The sequence below is a fragment of the Falco cherrug genome, chromosome 5, assembly GCF_023634085.1.
Source record: "Falco cherrug isolate bFalChe1 chromosome 5, bFalChe1.pri, whole genome shotgun sequence".
Taxonomy (NCBI): Eukaryota; Metazoa; Chordata; class Aves; order Falconiformes; family Falconidae; genus Falco; species Falco cherrug.
This window is the reverse complement of record NC_073701.1, coordinates 64402367-64421997: the sequence shown is the minus strand read 5'-3', so window position 1 is coordinate 64421997 and position 19631 is coordinate 64402367. Positions and strand designations below refer to the sequence as shown.

At 48.7% G+C, this 19631-nt stretch overlaps 1 protein-coding gene across 2 annotated transcripts in view; it reads right to left on the bottom strand.

Moving 5' to 3' along the window:
- LOC102056516 (store-operated calcium entry regulator STIMATE-like) overlaps positions 1-12273 on the bottom strand; it is a 35388-nt gene extending 23115 nt beyond the window's left edge. Inside the window, exon 1 of one of the 2 annotated variants that reach the window (XR_008732390.1) lies at positions 12072-12273. Coding sequence is in view for 1 of the 2 variants with exons in the window: in XM_055711474.1 (XP_055567449.1) it covers positions 12072-12180 (109 nt within the window). In the remaining variant the exon portion in view is untranslated. The remainder of the gene's footprint in view (positions 1-12071) is intronic. The other variant, XM_055711474.1, reaches the window with a different exon arrangement.
- Positions 12274-19631: the final 7358 nt, after the last annotated feature.

The following is a 19631-nucleotide window of genomic DNA, read 5'->3' as shown; positions in this document are numbered from 1 at the left end:
GACTGCAGAAGCCCAAACAGACCATCAGTTAATTTTATCATCACTAAGTCTCCGCCTTTGGGAGCCCTGTACCCTACTCTGCTCCTTCAAAAAGCAACCAAAACCCAGAACAGATACACACCCTTCCACTTGTCGCAGCTATGCTTTCTTCATCCCCCCAACAACATGTAATCTGCCACTGCCTTCATATTTACAACCAAAGGCATGTTTCACTGCTGCCAGTTCTTGGCACATGAGTATGCTTCCCAGGGCAAGTTAGGGATGTGAAGACAGACAGGAACCTAAAGTGGCACAGATAGAAGCAGGGACATCAGAGCCACATGCTCCTGCCTGCTCTCTAGTGGGGTAAGGAGATGCGCTTCTATAGGCAGTAAGGAAACTCTTGCCTGTGGGAGGAACAGGGCACAAGCAACATCCCTGGTCCATTTTAGATCACTAACACTGCTGCTAAGGCCAGCATAATTTGAAACACAACTTGGTATCCAGCACTCTGTTTCCAGATTTACACTCAACCTGCTAGTCTTTCAGTTAATGAAATTGCAGAGAACTGAATAGCTTCTGTCCAAGTGAAAACTGCCCTTTCAGAGCCAGGGACTGAGCTAATTCAGGCATACCACAGTGTCTGGTCCCATGGACATCCTATAAAATACACACAGGGAATCTGAATGACTCTGGTTATAACCTGAAACAAGGCTTCTTCCTCCCCTGCTCTGTGAGGAAACACACAGCTTTGACAGCACAACTCATACAGGCTCCATGTGCCAGAAGGCTGGGAAGAAGCCCCAAAACATTAGCTGGATACAGCAGATTTCTAAGTAAAGGGCTCTCTGCTGTTCTGCATCTCGACAGTAATTAACTGTTCTGTTCAGTCCAGCTGTACATGAGCTCTCAGCCTGCCAGCTGGAGCCCTACCACCTGCCCCAAGGGACAGCCTGGACTCATTCCCCCAGGAAATGCCTTCCTGGTCCAGCCTGGAAGGATGCAGGAACTTCCCTGCCAGGAGCCTTGACTTTTCAGAAGTACCGAAAAGACGATCCACCTAACGCCAGGGCTTTGGTCAGGCAGAGTTTTCAGTGCCACTCTCAAATCCACAGAAAACCAGCACTCCAATGACCTGCTCTACTACCGCCATTAATGCGTAACAAGGCAGCAGCCACATCAAGTTACACCAGGCATTGCTGCAGCCATTTTTGTCCTGTCCCTGTCCAGAAAAAAAGGCCTGTTTTCCCTTACCTAGCTGAATCCCACCACAAGAGATCCCTGCAGCAATGACTCCCGTCAGCACCAACAAGGTCTATCATCACTGCTGCCCTTCAAAGGGCCATTTGCATTTCACCCACCCATAAGCAAGAGACCCATGGACCAACCAAGCAGTTTAAGCGGCCAGAAGTATTTAAACCAAACCTGGTAAGCTTGCTCAGCTCACCGGGCAGAGCACGATGCTGCAGAGAAGCTGTTGGAGGGGTCTGCAAGCCACCAGGCCAGCCAGCTGACCACTAGCCTGACCACAAAAGCACCAGGGATGATTTTCATTATTTTCCTAATGAGAAGTGACATATTATGTATCTACAGCCACTCAGGCTAGAAACACAGTAATTCAGTGTGATAAGATGACAAGTAAGAGGTAGGAAGTTAATGGTGTAGTGCCTTGTTGAACACAGCTTGTCATGCCTCATTAGATTTAAGAGAGTTACCCGAGACTGTGTAATTATCAGAGACAGTAAAACTGTTGTATTAAAGATAAAAGCTAGTATTATAGAGAAATAATTGACTGCTTAATAGGGCATTTACTGTGCAGAGCTGCAGCAGGCTGTCTCCAAATGAAACCAGAAAATCCAGCCAAGATTACCGGAGCTCAAACAGGCAGAGTCATTTGGTAGCTGTGACCCAGAGGTTAGGGGTGATGTTAAATCCACGTAAGTTGCACAAGGTCTTTGGAAACTCAAGGAGCTGATGAAGCCCTCTTCGAAGCAGCACTGTTCCTTTTGTGCTTTGGGAGGACAGCACGGCTCTGGAGCCACAGGCTGAGCAGCAGCTGCAAGTGTCCCCCTCCTCTTCCAAGCCCTGCTGAGAGCCAAGCCATGACGGGCACAGCCACGGGCTCAGCTGCCTGAGGTTGGAGAACGGCTGACATCTCCTTTGCTCTTCTCAAAACATGTCTCAACTCACTGGAATCAACTCAGTTTTCCACTGGCCATAGGCATGGGTTTGCTACCGTGGCTCAGGCAGATCAGTCCACCCTTCAGATTTATTTTAAGAAAGCTGTGCATGCTTATGCATGCATCAAGCAAAGAAGAAACGTGTGATAGTTTAGTTCTAGCACCTACAACCAATTAAATATTGAGTTTGGTGTACAGAGCTGCATAAGATGGGAGAACGCCCCCATCCAATTGGACTCAAAATAAGACTAGTGTGTTTTGGGTCGACACCAGAAGACACTAGGAATTTGACAGCACAAACTGACATCTTCCCAGCAGCTACCAGCCACAGCATTGATTTTAACTGCTTCCCTCCTCAGCTTTGTCCATGTGTAAAGCCAGCTGGCTTTTGCAAGGAAGCAGCATCACTGCACATCTCTACAGTTCAGTGATCCTCCCAAAATGCCCGATACCCAGAAGCCTGGTTAGGACAGTAGTCCGGGCTGCACCACAGGCCAGGAACGCACAGGTCCCCCAGCTTTCAGGTGTACAGTTGCTCCTCATGGACCCACATGCAAGTCACTGCTTTTAAGTCTTTAGAAGCATGCTATACACACACAGTAAGGACCCCTCATCTCATTTTGTGCCTCTTCACACCATCACTAAACAGGAAACTAGTTCTAGTTCACGAACCTTTAGATATTCCCCCTCCACCCCCATTCCCCCCACAATCTTTCTAAGGGGAAGAAAACACCAGTGGAAGCATAGGCAAGCTTTCAGACAAATCTCTGAAGTCTAAAAGCAGCAAAGAACCTCAGAGCTGAATACAGGTTGGGAACAATTGCTCCAAGGTTGTCTTCAACTGAGGAAGCCTGAGAAATCAACCTGAACTCACATTTCCACTGGCAGTACAAAGTCTGAACATCTGCAGCACATTTAAAAGCAAGTCCTAGCTGGTGTCAACGACCTGCTGAGTTGCCCCTTTTAATACAGGGCAGAACTATCTGTGCTGAAAAGCAGCATATCCGAGAGCTGTGTCAAGTCAGCTGCCTCTGACAGCAAAAATACATCCAGTGGTGCATACTGCTGCCGCAGAGATGCTACAGGTTGATAGGAGATACTGGGTGAAAAGCAGCTGAACACCCCATGTTCATGGCTGAGGGTACTTGTAATGGAGCTGGATGCTAGAGCAAGCACTGTAAAAAAAAAAAAGCTGCTAAATGGAGGAAGAACAAGACTGCTTGTCCAGGTTCTTCCTGCAGGACCCAACCCTGCACTGCACCTAGTTCAGTCTGATCCTGAATTATTCAATTTACATTTCAATAAACAGTGAAGTGGGTGGATGTCGGCAGTACAACAGTTCACACTGTAGAAATGCACTTCCTTCAGAAAGGCTTCAAAGAACAGCAAAGGGAAGCCTCATGAAGTCCCAACCTGAAGCACACGGGCTGCTCCATAGCCCTGCTGCAGCATGGAGTGGAAGGGCTGTGTGCCCACTTACACTTGCCACATGGTCCAAAGCATCCCAGGAAAAAGCCGGGCAGGTGGGAAGACAACACTCCTAGAAGAGTCAGGAGAAGGGAACCCAGATCTATCCCATTAAACAGAAGCAAAGCACCACCGAGACAACCGCCTGCCTTCCTGAGCTGCTGTCCCCATCACTTACCGCACTCTCCCTACCTGGCTCCAGTTACTGTAGCACAAAAGCCATGAAGTCAACCCAAAGGGGAAGGAAGACAAGTGACAACCAGACACAAACCCTGCTTGTGGCTGAGAAAGGACAGCGCAGGAAACAAAATACTGCCAGGCCCTTCCTCTGCAGTCAAGGACAAGAAAGATCATACACACTCAGAACTCCCTCAGGACCACCAGGCTGGGTGGAAGCTGGACATCTGAATAAGAACCTGTGAAAGGGGGGGGGGGGGAGCACGGACGGACACAAAAAAAACAGTTTGGGAGGAGAGTCTTTCGTTAGAGATCTGTAAACAGTCAGAAAACTAGAAGATAAAAGCTCAGTGACAGCTATGCTCACCTCCACCCCTCCCCCAGATTAATAAGAGGTAGACATTGACTGTGGTGTTTTCTTGATGCAGTAGAAAGGGGACAGCTTTGCCTACCCCAGACACATGCCCTGAAGCTACCCAAGTCTGCAGCAATACTGTTCCACGGTATACTTTCATTTTTAAACACATTCTCTGGTTATTACTGTCAATTAAGACAAGGACAGCAGCAACCACCCAATTGCCCTGTGCTGTTCCTCACCCCATTCCTGGTGGAGCACTCCTGCATGTAATGTCCTCCCCGCATTCCCCACCAACCCACACCACAGTCAGACAGCTCCACTGTAGATGCATGCATCACCACAGGTGCCTTTTACCCCTCTTGGAAATAAACCCCCTCATTTAGGCAAAATTAGCTGCAGTAGCAACCAGCTGCTGATCAGCAAAACAGACTACCAAGTTTGGTTTCTACAAAATTCAAGGGGGAAGCATTTCTGTAGGAGAAGCTTAGTTATGCTTCGCTGACAGTCAGACCACCTCCTTGGTAAATCTTATTGCAATCAACCAAAGGATTCAAAAAGGTGAGGTTTGGGAGGGAGATGTTGAGTCAAGGGACAAAGCTTTTAGGACATGATTTACAGGAGATGCAAGCCTGGCTGTCCCCACCTCCCGCATCCCAGCAACAGACCCAGAGGATGAATACTGGAAACGAACCTGATATTAGAAGCACGCAGAGAAAGCGCTGCAGCATTAATACAATGAAATTGCGAGTGGCCCACCCAAAACAACAAAAAAAAAAAGCAAAAAAAAAAAGGCACTGCAATGCCCAGAACTTGTTACATCATCACTGCTTTTAAGAGAGGGGCTAGCTAAACTGCCTACTGTAAAGCCCATCTCTGGGCTAACAGCACACCAGCAAGAGGGTTAGGACTTTTTTCTGGCCCTTGCAGAAGAGAACTCAGAGCTACTGGACCAGAGGGGAAACAGCAGCTCTTTCCCTGCCCAACCTCCATGTTATTTATAGGCAGTACAGTCTCCAACAACACATTTCAAACTGGTTTGAAGGACACACCTTTTCCCAGGCTTTTTCCAAGCTCCAGGCAGGAAAGAAGCCAACATGCAGGATACAGAGGCCAAAAGCCTGGGGTCTGCACTATTCTTAGCCTGAGTATGCAGCTACTCAGACAGCCTGACCCGAGACACAATGGGAGGAAGCAGCAGCCACCGTCTGCAGAGAGCAGCCAACGCGCTGGCGGCGAGGTAAGCGCATGCCCAAGCCAGTGAGGCTCTGAACACACATGCTCCATCAGCTCATGGAGTAGCAAAAGCCTGGTCAGTGGTTTAAGGAGACAGATTCCTAATAACTTCCACACTCTAGTCTGCCCTAGATGTAATCATTCCCTCCCATCACCATTGTACCAATCCTTCAAGAACGTAAGCAGCCGCCGCCAGACTGGCAGGGGGAAAACTCTAAGGAAGGAATAGGAATGGGAGAGATGTTCTAGGTTATCCTGGATCTGCAAGAGGTGAGGCAACAGCTGAGTATACAGACTGAACCAGTTCCTACTGAAGATATCCAGCTATTGCTGAGCTATTCTACAGTGTCTTTGAGATACGAGTTTTTCCTGGGATAGAGTGCTGTGCCTTGCAGGAGGAGTATGCACGGACAGCAGGTTAAGGCACTCAGGAAGCCCTTGCTGGGGCAATGGCCCAATGCAAGGCTCTGCATGGTGCTGCACACTGGGGCTCCCAGGCTGATGCAGGTGGACCACAAGAAAAAATAAGTAGTTCTGCTTTTTCCAAAAAAAAATAAAAAATGAAAACCCTAAAATACTTGGACCTCTTTCCTCCCTGAGATCTCACTTAACAGCTACTCCTCTCCCCTTTCTTGTGCAGTTGCTGACATTGCTTAGCCCACCTGTTCCTAGTCCCCACAAAAATCCAGTCATCTGCAGATCTAGTGCATGGGAAGCTCTGGAACCCACAGAGCAGCATCACCTCCCTGTCATCCGCCCTGCAGAGACATATCAAGAGCTTCAGCTGGAATATTCACTCATCTCGGGACCTGAACTGCCCAAATGAAGGCCACGTAGTACCTTGGTATGGCTCTCAGTTTTAAGCTCTACCCTATGTGTCATTCCTGCACGGATTTTTACAGCTGTCATTACAGCCAGGTGCCAGGTGCTCATCAGCTAGTTTTGAGACAAGCACTAGTCACGCTTTGCACACTGAGAGGAGGGCATATGTTTGATGACACGGGAAGTCTTACAGGAGACCTGGGCTGAGGCTGGGCTCCAGCTCAAATACCAGGGGTGTTGTTTAACTCCATCCCAGGGCAGGCAGTAGTGGCTCTCTCCACATAAAGCATTACTACATTTCAAGCCAGTCCCTTGAAAGATGGAGTTTAGACAAGGAATGCTTTCTCTTAAGACTGTGACATCCGAGATCATTTGTTGCAGCACAAACAAACCAGTAGGCTGCAACAAGGCTTTACCGTTGGTCAGATTCTACTGTCTGTGCTGTATCTCCTGCCTCCAGAGGTCAGACCACACTGCTCCTCCTCCATCCAACCCCCTCTCCAAAATCCTCAGGGCTATTTAACCACTTAGCAGGAACGAGATACAGGTGCACATCGTCCATGTCAATCAACCCACTGCCGCTGAGGCAAGGCCACAGCTGCATGTTATCAGTGCTGATCAACCCACTGCCTTCATTCCTCTACAATTATTAAGAGAGCACCACCTGAAGAATGAAGTGATGCAGCTGGGCTGGTAGTTATTGTTACAGTCTGTCATAGACTTTTCCTCAAATGCTGCAAAAAAAAAAGCTGGTAATTTAGCAGACTCCTCCTTAAAGCTTTACTTTCTCCACCTCTTAATTACAAAAAAACCCTAGTTTCCCTGTAAAGTTTCCCATACAGTTTGAAGTCACCTGTAGTATCAACTGTTCACCACATGCTGCAGAACCAACTCAGCAAGGTGCCTGGTAGCCCTTGGGTTACAGGTAACTTTTGCTGAAGTTTAATTCACCAGCTAATTTCCCAGCTCATCAAACCCATCCGTTCCTTTGGAAACCAGGAATCCCACAGTCCTTGCCCAGCAGGCAGCTTTAGGCTCAGCGTAGCTGTTCAAAAGGCAACTTCCAAGAAGAGGTCAACGTAATCAACAGCTGAAATTCAAAAGCTTTGTAGAAAGCTGCATGCGACTTAATGAAGCACATCAAGTGCTGCACACACCTTCCAGCTTACAAAGCACAACGTGCATTTTCAAGCTCGGCAAGTTTTCAGATGTACTGAAGCAGAAGAAAACCATCTTGAGAGTCCTGCCATACCTAGCTTTTTGCTTAACCCACAAATCCACATGTAAATTAACTACTGCAGTCTGCAAAGCCCCATGCTCCACACCTCCAGAGACACAGTTAACCTCTGTGGTTTGGCTTTTCCCTGGAGGGAAAAGCATCTGCAGTCGTGAAGTTGCCATTTAAATACACACGTGGGTGAATAACCAAAATCAAACACAGTTATGCAGCTCTACCAGAGGAAGCGAAGTCAGCAGAGCCTGTCTTCGGCGTGGTAAGCCTGTAGTGCTTTCATGTCCTGGTCAAATTGGTTTCAAAACAAAATGGAAATCTAGATAGATCTAAGTGCTCTACCATTTATTTCTTCTCTTTCCTGACACGGACTCACACTCTCAGCCACCCTCATGAGAGATTTCCAGTGTAAGAGTCCAAACACATCACAGAAAGCACTCGGGATAATTCTGAAGCATAGGAACAGTGCAACAATTCAAACTACATATAGCACCAAGCCTGAACTGGTCACTGGGGCAGGATCACAGAATAGTTTGGGTTGGAAGGGTGCGTTAAAGGCCATCTAGTCTAGCCCCCCTGCAATGAGCAGGGACACCTTCCACTAGAGCAGGTTGTTCAGAGCCCCATCCAGCCTGGCCTCGCATGCTTCCAGGATGGGGCATCTACCACCCCTCTGGGCAGCCTGTGCCAGTGTCTCACCACCCTCACTGTAAAAAAGTTCTTTATATCTAGTCAGAATCTACCCTCTTTTACTTTAAAAACATTACCCCTCATCCGATTGCTACAGACCCTACTAAAGAGTCACAAAAGGTTGCTGAAGTATGATTTATCTGGTGGAGATGCGTACCACAGCTTCCACTAGTCCCTCTCAAAGTTCAGACACTTCCCTACACAAGGATGCCATTTCCCACTTTCAGTAACCAGTTGTCCACCATCCAAGAGAAAAACACACTGGAAGGCCAGCTGGTAGGTCAACAGAGACCGGGAAAACAGAGCAAGGAGATACTTCTTACGGTCTTTACCAGTAGTTTTCTACCACAGTCAAGAGCCACTGCTTCTTTTACAGTCAGTTCGGCAGACTCCTATTCTGTGGTCCTGCCTTCAGGACAGAGTGCTTGGACCAGTGTATGAACCATCCCCTAGCTGCCAACAGAGCACCTCCTCCATCACCAAACCCTCCCTGGGGGGGGGTCACGCTGGGGTCCCTACCCCAAACAGCTCTGCCTTCTTAGGCTAAGCTAGAAGGCAAGATGTGCCAGAAGAATATATCCAGCAGTGAAGTGCAAGAGGAGAGATAAGGGGACACTGCTGTCACATTAGACAGACTTAAGACATTTTGAAAAGTCAAGCTGAAAGCCAGGTTTCACTGGGCGAAGCAGGCTATGGAGCTTCACCTGCTACAGCCCTCCTCACTGGGCAGTATGAAGTCGCTCCAAGAGAAAGCCTGTTTTGACATCTGTAGCACAAGTGCTACTAAACCTTCTTCAGGAGCTCAAGGGTTGTCATGACTTTTTCAGGAAGAGAATTAAGTCTTCTTTGAAGTCCTCCACACCATTTGTGGTAGAAAACAAGTACACCAGCTCCAAGGAAAGTTTCTTCCATTCACAACAGAGAAAAAAAAGATCCTTTAACACCCAAAACCTGTTTCTCTAGCACTCCAGTTAATTCACAAAGGCGGCTACAGCTCAAATTTCTGTAAAAGATCTCCATTTCTAAGTGGCTTGCTGTCCAGGGTGCAAGCCTGTATAACTTTTGCTAGTTAAGCTTTTGCTAGCCCCTTCCTCAAAAAAAGGTTTAAACAAACAGCAGCAACTTGCAGAAACTCAAGCCTCAAATCACACCCAGCATCTGCAGCTGAGATAACTGAGTGGAGAAAGCATGTTGCAGTTGAGTGATGATCACGGCAAAGCGTTACAGACTACTTCAGATGGGATTGCACAATTATCCACACTCCTCAGTGTCATGACCTCCCTAAGGGTAAGTTCTTGCTCAGGAAACTGGATTGCCACACGCACACAGCTGTGAGGCTTTACTGCCTCTCAAGTGTTTGTGCCTTAATTCTTGTAGCAAGTGCCCCTACAGCCAAAGTGCCTCCAAAGCCACTGCAGGCAAGTGGGAAGGACAACTCATTTAATTTGATTACCAAATAGAGCAAAGCTGCAACCAGAGCAAGCCCTGGACCATCTTGGAATTAGCCTTGACCACAAACTTAAAGTCCTTCTTGCTGGAAAAGCAAGAGAGGATTTGTAGGCTCAAGTGAACTCTGTCATCACTACTGCTCATGGGAGTTGACAGACATATTAACCACACTAAACAGCTTCCCTGACTCCCCGCCAAGGCTGGCCATCACTACTTCTGGGTTCTGTTTTCATCACACAAACGACCCATCTCACATAACCCGCAGCAATGGGGAGCAACCACCCCACACACCCCATTCAGACAATCATGCAAGACTAAATTTCTCCTCCTTTAGGTTCTCCTATGAGGTTGGCAGGAGAGAATCTTTCCACAGCCCCAAGAAACAGAAATTTAAGGACACAAAGTCTTTGATAAAACCACAAAACTTTATCCTTCCTGCAGTGGGCCACACTTGGGACCCACATTCTGGATGTACGCTCTGTGAGCGCATCCCACGCACACACACCTGCAAACCTTTGCAGAGCACCATGTTACTGCTAGTTTGAGTTCCTCTAGATGCTTTCAAGTGCTCTGAACAGCATCTGCACAATTTGGAAGTCTTACCTATTCAAATTCAGGTGCCTCTATAGCCAAGTTGAGCTGGCACTTTAAAGTAGAAAGAATGCAAAAGTCACTGGCTTGCATTCCAATAGGAAGTGAATTTCACTCACTGACCTGTAAGACTGAACAAGCTAGCCTGCAACATCCTATTAAAGCAGAAATGACAGACACACAAACAGAAACACGCACCCAGGAATGTCACAGTACTGAAGGAAGTGCCATCAAAGAAGGGCTGACGCTGACTGCGGTGACATTGGTGTCCCAAGCTCTGGATGAGCCATCCACCTGGGACTTCCTGACTTGATGCTGGGCTGGATGGAGTTAAGATGCAATCAAGGTTCCCAGGAACCTTTCTGATTCTGGACACACATCACCACCAGCTCAAGAGGCTCCCATCCCTCCCAGCTGCTGGAGCCTTCTCCTCCCCAGGAGGCTGACAACTGAACGGGCCATGTGAACAGCCCAAAAGCTGCTTCAGAGCAAGTTACTGCCTTACGTAAAGTCTTTGGTAAGCCCACTCAACCGTCCTGGGTTAAGAGTATGCATACAAACAGCCCGCACATCTGAGCAAGCCTCCAGCTAGGTGTGTGAGTGGGCACAGATAAGAAACAGCTGGGGTGAATCAGGGACCACCAGCCCAGTTGCAGCCAGAGGAGGTACCGCGGTTGAGATCCCAGGGCTGTAAACACATCTGCTTTTGGGGTCCCAGCCAGCCGTTCCCTTCACAGCCTTAGTCACTGAGCAGATTCACAACGAAACCGCCCAGGATCAGCTTTCGGTTTCTCCTCATTAACAGAGAGGTTGTTAATGTTCAAGGAAATCTTTGCATCAGGGGGAGGACAACAGTTCACCCAGAGCTGATAATTTGCTAGCAGGGGTTATGCAGCCTTCATCCACAAGAGTATTTTGATATGTTTAACTGGTGTCCTTGATTTTACGGGACACCCCATGGAGCCTACAGCACAGTTAAACGCCCACACGCACATCACCATGGGGAACACACACACACACACAAAATTAATCTGCTCTTACTGTCAATGTTTGGTGAAACACAAGCAGCGAAGCGTTGCAACCGGGCTATTCCAGCTGGAAAAAGCTATCGGATATCGCAGGAAGAACTTGTTGCAGTTGTCCCCGGCAGCTTGGTGTTAACCGCAGCACTGGAGCCCTTTGAAAGCAGTTTCCAGAAAGCAGAGAGGGGCAAGCGAGCCTCAAAATCTGCAGCTAGTTAGGCAGAATACTTGGAGGTTTCAGCTCACTGTCACCACAGGCTTTTAGACAAGAAAAACAGACCGACTGCTGGCATGTTACTCAACTCGTGCTAAACCACTTAACCCAAAAAAGAAGGCACGCGCACGTTGCTCCAAGTCAGACGCAGCTGCAGCACAAGGCAACAGTAAATTTTGTCGGGTCTTTCAGACTTAGTGTCCCCCACCTTTTGACACTGCTCGGCTGCTTTCTGTCCATACCACCCCTTCACGAAAACACTCTCCCACCAACCTCCTCTCCCCAGCCTCCCAAGTGCTAGAACTTTACGGTTTGCGCAAAATTAAAGAAAACAACATCACAGCGCAATTAAGAGCGGGGTTACTCTAACCCAGCCGCACCGTAGCCGACACCCGCCCTATTTTTATCCGCTTCTTCCTCGTAAACCCCCCGCTCCCACCATCAGCTTTCGCGCATCATTAAAATTTTCCAAGTGACTGAGCAACGGCTCCCGCACGCCGAGTTTTAACAGACGGGACCGCAGCCGCCGGGGCTGCCCTGCCGGCAAGCTGAGGCTGGACACCGGAGTTCTAAGAAGCAGCCGGCAGCTGCCGCCCCCCAGCCCTGCACCCCGCGCCGGGCTCCCCCCCGCCGGGGCCCGCCGCCCCCCGGTACTCACGCATGAGGGTGCTGAAGGCGCACAGGGCCAGCAGCGACTGCAGCAACACGCCGAAGCGCCCCAGCAACGCGCCGCTGCCGCAGCCGTGAGCCCGGCGCGGGGGGGCCATGGCGGGTGCGGAGCGGTGCGGAACGGAGCGGAGCGGCCCCGCCGCGCACAAAGAGCGGCCCCCGGCCGCCCCCGCCCCGTCCGGCCCCTGCCGGGGGCGGCCACACCCGGGGGCGGGCGGGGCGGGGGTGGGGCCGGCGGGCGAGGGGATGGGGATGGAGAATGAGAATGAAGATGGGGATGGTGGATGGGGACGGAGGATGGGCGTGGGGATGGAGAATGAGCATGTGGATGAGGGTGGAGATGAGGACTGGGATGAGGACTGGGATGAGGATGGGGATGGAGGATAAGCATGTGGATGAGAGTGGGGATGAGAATGGGGATGGGGATGGGGATGGAGGTTCTAACAAGCCTTTTTATATATTTCTTAAGAATAGGTATCTGTACATGATTGGTTCACTCACAGACCATCAGTTCATAGTTGGATGGCCTTTTCTCTGCTACATCTTTGATACACTTCTTCTACTTGCCCATCTGGCAGTTCCTTACCTTGTTGGCTCAGCTCTTCTCATGACTTTCCCAGGCTCTTCAAGGATACATGGATATCTGTTCAAGGCTAATGTTAAGCTCATATTCTGATCCCTTGGACCAGCTGAGGTTTCCCACATGGGGGTGCATATGGAGGATGGTGGATGAGGATGGAGATGGAGGATGTGGATGGGGATGTGGATGCAGGATGGGGATGGAGGATGAGGATGTGAATGCAAATGGAGCATGAGGATGAGGATGAGGATGGGGATGAGGATGCGGATGGCTGAGAGAGTTGGTGCTGTTCAACCTGGAGAAGAGAAGGCTCTGGGGAGACCTTACAGCCCCTTCCAGTACTTGAAGGGGCTGACAAGAAAGTTGGAGAAGGACTTCTTACAAGGACATGTAGTGATGGGACAAGGGGTTTTAAACTGAAAGAGGGTAGATTTAGACCGGTTATTAAGCAGAAATTCTTCCCTGTGAGGGTGGTGAGGTGCTGGCAGAGGCTTCCCAGAGCAGCTGTGGCTGCCCCATCCCTGGCAGTGCTCAAGGCCAGGCTGGACGGGGCTTCGAGCGACCTGGTGTAGTGGAAGGTGTCCCTGCCCATGACAGGGGGGTGGAACCAGATGACTTTTTTAAGGTCCCTTCCAACCCAAACCGTTCTGTGATTCTATGGGGATCAGGGTCTTGGCAGGGTTTGAGGTTCTGGGTTAGGGAAGTCATGGTGAGGTTTGGGGTGCTGGGTCACAGGGGTCCTGGTGAAGTTTGGGATGCTAGGCTGAGGAGGATGGCTGGGGGACCCAGCAGAGTTTGGGGTGCTGGGCCAGAGAGGGTCCTGGCAGGGTTTGGAGTGCTGGGTTGGGGGAATCCCAGTAGGATTTTGGGTACCAGTATGGGAAGGGTAGGAAGGTTGCCAGGGTAATTGGGGGTACTGGGCTGGAGAAGATAGGGTGAGTCTCAGCAGGGCTTGGGTCTTGTGGGAACTGGGGGTGGTGGGTGGTGGGGGAGGGACGCATGTGAAATCACTCCAGCAGAGCTTTGGGGGTGCTGGTCTGGGGGGATGGAGTGGTCAGCAAGGTCAGTGGTTCAGGCACGGGGTGAAGATATGGATTGTCCCATCAGAGTGTTGGGTGTGCTGGGCTGGGAAAGGAGGGTGGTGCTGGTCAGGGATTTGGTGGCACTGGGCTGGGTGAGCACAGAGTCAGCTCTGGGGGGGTTGGGGGTGCTGGGCTGCGGGCTCCCAGTATACTCACGGTTGGAGCACTTGTCCTGGTTAGAGAGGCAGAGGGAGCTGGAGCTAAGACAGCTTTGGGGATAGCCCATAGCAGCAGGAAGACAAAGCCAGGCACTTCCCAGTGAGAGGACATGGAACAATGGGCATCAACTGAAACGAGAGGATCTGCCTGGTTGTAAGGCAAAACTTTTTTTCTCTTGGACAGCCATGGCACAGACTGCCCAGCTAGGCTGAGCAGGCTCTGTCCTTGGAGGTTTTCAAGACCGGATTAAACGTTGAGTGTCCTTGTCTGACCTCAGAGCTGATCCTGCTGTAAGGAGGAGGTTGAACCAGACACCTCCCCAGGTCCTTTCCAACATGAGTTATCCAATCTCCTATTCCTGTGAACTGTGGCAAGATGTTCTGAGACATTGTAGGGTGTCAGGATGGGGCCAGGATCTCAAACTGCGGACTCAAACCTGCTTTTTTGCTACTCTGTGTAATACTGGTCCGATCCCCCTTTACAGCCTCCTCCCAGACGGCAGGTTTCACTTTCTCTCTCGTTTCTGTAGGCTTGAGGCCATCTTCAGGGAGCACTGAGGTCACATGCAAGAGTTCCCCCCCCCCCTCCGACTTTAAGAGGTAGGAGCTCGCCTTCAGTTACAGAGCCAAAAGAGGCGGCAAAGCTCATCATATCGTACGGCTCTGAGCGATGGCATTAAATCCAGCGGTAAACATTACGAGACGAGAGAAAATCACGGGAGCTGGCCCGCTTCCCAAGTAGTCCCGTGTCCCCTTTAGAACAGAGGAAGGAATTGTGTTACACAAAGGCTTGGGAATCCCCTGTCCTGCTGAGGCCATTAGCAGGAGCAGGGTGGCTGGAGGCTCGTCCCCGCCCCCCCCCCCCCCCCCCCCCCCCCCCCAGCTGTCTGTTGCTGCTGCACTGGATTTCCCCAGTTCCCCCACTGAGCCAACACATCCCCTGGGACCAGCGGGCTGACTCCATATTGCTCATATCCCCCCCCCCCCCCCCCCCCCCCCCCCCCATTAGACACAGTTACTCCTTTTTTCAGGGTGAATTGAATTTTGGGTTGGTAGACGTTCATTTAGCTCCCTAACTTTCATCAGAGTTTAATCAGGAGTTCGGTCAGCAAGCTGGAAGTTTGATCTTGCTAACTCCTTTTCAGCTGATTTTATAAGTGTAATTTTTAGTTTCATAAAAAGGTTCGTTCCTGGGAGCTGGTAAATCTGACTGTGTTTTGTGATCAGTCACCTTTATATTAAATTCTAAGTCAAATATTAAAGTTGATACTCTTACACAAGCCAGTTGAACGTGCTGTACATGGAAGCATCTATTAAGCAAATACATATTTCAGCATCGATTTACTCAGACTCTAACATTCTGCATTTTTCCAGATTTCCTAGGCTGCTGCTAAAGAACTGTTTTCAAGTATTTGTTGCTAGATAATAATTTTTCATCTGGGATTTGCCTTGGACTCTGTCCAGGTACAGCACAGCAATCAGTGAACATACAGAAAAAAGAAAGACATTTAAACTATCGGTTTTTCTTCAACAAAATCCCTGTTCTATGAATAACCCGCAGATTATCTGTAAAGGACGGTATCTGTGATGCATCAGTGGATTGCACCTGTGTGCACAAGGCTCAGTTTTCCTACTCCTCCCTTTCCTTGCTAGCCCAATTAGTGGTGATTTCTCCCTGCTGCTGTATTCAGCAGTGCAAAGCTGTCTGGGGCCTTATTTTCAAGCGCTGGTAGATTTACAAGAGAGCCCAGTACTTCACACCTGTGAAAACACTCCGACAATAAGAGGGCAATAAACAGAGAGCCCCTTGATTTCCCCTCTCCCTGCAGGAGGAAGCAGATAGCCTTTAGTAGCTATTGCTGCTTGACGTGCCACCATGAAGCCACAGCTTTGCTTTATCAAAAATGTGATTTGTACTTCAAAATACCTGGATTTTCTGAATCCATGCAAAAAGCCCTTAATGCTTGGCAGAACCTGGGAGCTCTGGCTAAATGTACTCAGTACTCAATGCTGCTATATTATTTTTGCAATTAAATCACCCCACAGCTGTCTCCTTACTTTTTTTCTCTTTGGATGCACGGAGAGGCCCTGGATCTTATTTATAGCTGTCCCTGTTCCCAAAGAGTGTGCCTGCCTGGTTGGGGGCCCTGCAAATCACAACCATCAGGGCAGCGGAACCGTGAGTCGGTGCCCTCAGGTGCCACAGCTCAACTGATTATTTTCCTTAGAGAAATTTTCCTTTTAGGGCTGTGGGTTTCATCATGAGTTGATGCAAAGCTGTTTTCCAAACAGGAAAGTTCAGAGGGCAACTGTGGTCCCTTACCTGTCTAGGTAAGGTTCCCTCCAACGCTGTGCGATGGCTGGGCTTTCCAGCCAGTCTCAGCGAAAGTGGGGCAATGGCAGGAAAAAGAAGGTAAGTGTTGCAATCCTCCTCTTTTCCCTTAACCTTGGTTGGACCAATGTCTGGAGAAGCTCCTAGTGTGCTGGTTGGTTTATGCTGATTTACTTCAATCTATCCATTGATCTTTTTAAGCTTATGGAAATACTGGTGAGAAATATTCATGACATTTGGGAAAACAGCAAAGTAAGGAAAAGCAAACCAAGTACACAATCACACAAAAAATTTCAGAAGAAAAAGAAATTAATACCGGAGTCATTAAAGAGAATAAAAGACCCAAGAAAAATTAATTTAAGTATCACGCCTTGTGTGTAAGTGTAAAATCAGAGAAGCCAAGACACCAAAGGGGTTTCAAGTAATAAGAGATGCAAAAACCAATCCAGGCAATTCTGTACGTGCATGAAAGCAAGAGGAAAATGGAGGATGGAGTAAATCCATGAATTCTCAGAGTGGAAAACCAAATAGTGAAAACCACAGAAAACACCTCATTTTTTCCCACCCTTTAGAAAAGGACTAGCAAGTGAAATCAATTTAAAACAATGGGAATGGAGGCAGTGCAGGGCAAAAACAGGTTAAAAGATAAGAGGAGGCAAGCCTGATTTATTCAAGGGCCTGAAGAAAGCTGTGCAAGAAGAGTAGCTGTGAAGTGGGCAGAGTAAAGCCTGGCTCCTCCGGGGTTACTATGGAGGGCTGGTGAGGAGGTTTTGGAGGACTGGAGAAGGGCGAACACTGTGCCTGTCTGTGAGAAGGAGGGGAATGAGAGCCTGGGGAATCAGAGACTGGCCAGCTTTATCCCAGTAACTAGGAAGATACTATTAAGAATTATCAAACAATCAATTTATAAGCACCTAGGGGATAATAAGGTAATAAAAACAGCCAATGTGGATTTGGCAAGAATAAATCATGTCAAGCCAGTTTAATTTTCTACTCTGAGAGGGTGACTGGCTGTATCTTGATTTGGGGAAGGCTTTTCTTCTGCCCCAGTGACTCTTGTAAATAAGCAGAGATGTGTGACTCCCCGCGAGCTCCGCAGGAGCACCACCTCCGGACAAACCCCCACCAGCTGCTTAAAAAGCTGTTTGCTGCTGCCTCAGAAGAGGTGCAATGGCTCCAAGGGGGATGTCTAAACCTAGGTAAGGTAAATTAGACCCTTAGGTGATGATCAAGGATATCAAGCTAGAGGAGTCTGCAAACATTTGTTAGGCTAGGGTGAGAATTAGAAGTGATTTTGTTAAAGTGGAGGGATGGTTCCAAAGTCAACAGAATAAAAATGCAGTGAGTGATAGGGAGGGAAGGAGGCAGAAAGTGACACACCTGGCTGGAAAGAGGATCCAGAGATGTAAATGGCGTGCAGATGAAATGCAAGTTGGTAACAAAAAAGGTGTTGTGAGGAAGGCACATCCTGGTCTGGGAAGTTACCTGGAGTGTGTCATAGAAAATCTGGGCTAGTTGCTGGGTTCAGCCCAGTTTTGTTATTGCATGAAAATGTACATATGCTGGAGTCTGGAGAAAGGTGACAAGAATGACAAACGTTTGAGAAAATAGGAATTAGAAAAGAAATGGCATATTTTTCCCCCCAAGAAAAACCTGTGGGAATAAGAGGTGTCATTGGAGGAACGGGTTTTGCAGCAAAACTATTCCTGTACAGAGAATTATTAGAAAAAGTTGTTGGAATTGTTCTTCACAGCTACCTATTTAGGCATCTTTTCTGGCTGAGAAGGAGGTGACTGAAAAAATCGGGTGTTTATTTTTGGCTCAAAGAGAGCTTTTTCATTCGCTTGAGTTGTAGATGTGGTGGAGCCCATAACTACTGGAGTCAGGGCAGGAAAGGACATCTCGTTACTCATTAAAACCTCAACTGGAGACATTGCAGCTGGGATACCAGGACATCCTCTGTGCCATTCCTGTTGTGTGAGTATGGCCCGTGGGCTCAACACATCAGTGAAGAGCAGCAGCAGTAAGAGTAGCAGCATGGATCAGTGGAAGTGTTCCGGGCTAGACAGATCTGGTTAGAGGAATCAGCAGTGGTGGCTGCCAGAAAACATGTAAAAGAAGTGCATGGTGCTGAGCTAGATTAGAGTGCATTTTTTTTCCAGTAATCCTGCACTATTTTGCCCCATGAGTGTTGAGACCCTGCTCATTTTCTTCCTGACCTTTGGTACTTACCTTCCATTGCAAAAAGCTGTCTGTATTCCTTAAGGACAATATGTTGGGGTTTTTTTTTGTCCTTGCTTGAAAAGACAAATCGGGGTTTTTTTCATTAAAAAAAAAAAAAAAAAAAAGGTGTTTTCGAGCACAGGGAATTGCCCAGCCCATTGCAATGGCTAATGACAGCCATCTGTATGTTACCCCTTGCCATGCGCAGCTGGCTGGGATGTCTGACATACAGGTACCAGCTTACACATGGCAGCCCTTGGTGTGGCTGGGCTCCAGTTTCAAAACAGACCTGGGGGAGAACACGTTTTTCCAGGCTTGCTCACTTCAAGGGCACTTAAGCTATGAAAAGCTGCTGGCTTGGAATCAGGCAGGATACTGGGCGCAGGGCCAGGGGCTCCAGCTTATTTGCATTTTTGCTGCTCCTTGCACTGAGCTAGGAAGGAAATAAAGAGTGTGGGAGACAACATTCCCCTCCATGTCCAAAGCCCCACTGCAGGTGGGTTTAGGTCTATTACTTTTTTGTAATGTTGCTATGGCCTTGGATGACCTTGTAGCAGTCCTGGTGCAATCACAGGATGAAAAAGCCAGTCCCTGCTCTGTGCAAGCTGCTCTTGGGTGGGATCTGTCTCACCTGGCTTTAGGTGTCCCCTGTTGAGATGTCTTTTGGCTCCTTTCATAGCCTGAAGAGAAACAGCCTCTTGAAGGACATCTTCCTCTGACCCTGTCAGCTCTCAGATGAAGTAAGTCTGCTTCATTCGCAGTGATGGCCCCACATGTCAGCAAAAATCACAAAACCCCAAGTGTTTTTTTACAACACCACACAGTTTTCTTCAATTCACTTGCCCCATAAGCACTCAGGTGTTTTGTACCCCCAGGGTCCCTAGTGGGATGGTGGGGATGAGTAGGGGGCAGTGGCAGGGCTGCAGGTGGTTGCTGAGGTAAAGGGAGGGGGGAAGGGGAGGGGGGGGCATGGGAAACTGTCCTGTCCAGGCTGACACTCAGAGAAGTTATTAATCTGATTTAATTTCTCCTCTGATGGAGAAATCGCTTCTGAAAACAAGCTCTCTTGAGAAAACTTCCATTAACTGGTACTTGGAACAGACTTTACTTATGCTGCCAGCAGCAATGATCCCTGCTGATTAAATAAAAAAAAAAAGAAAAAAAGAGACCTTGT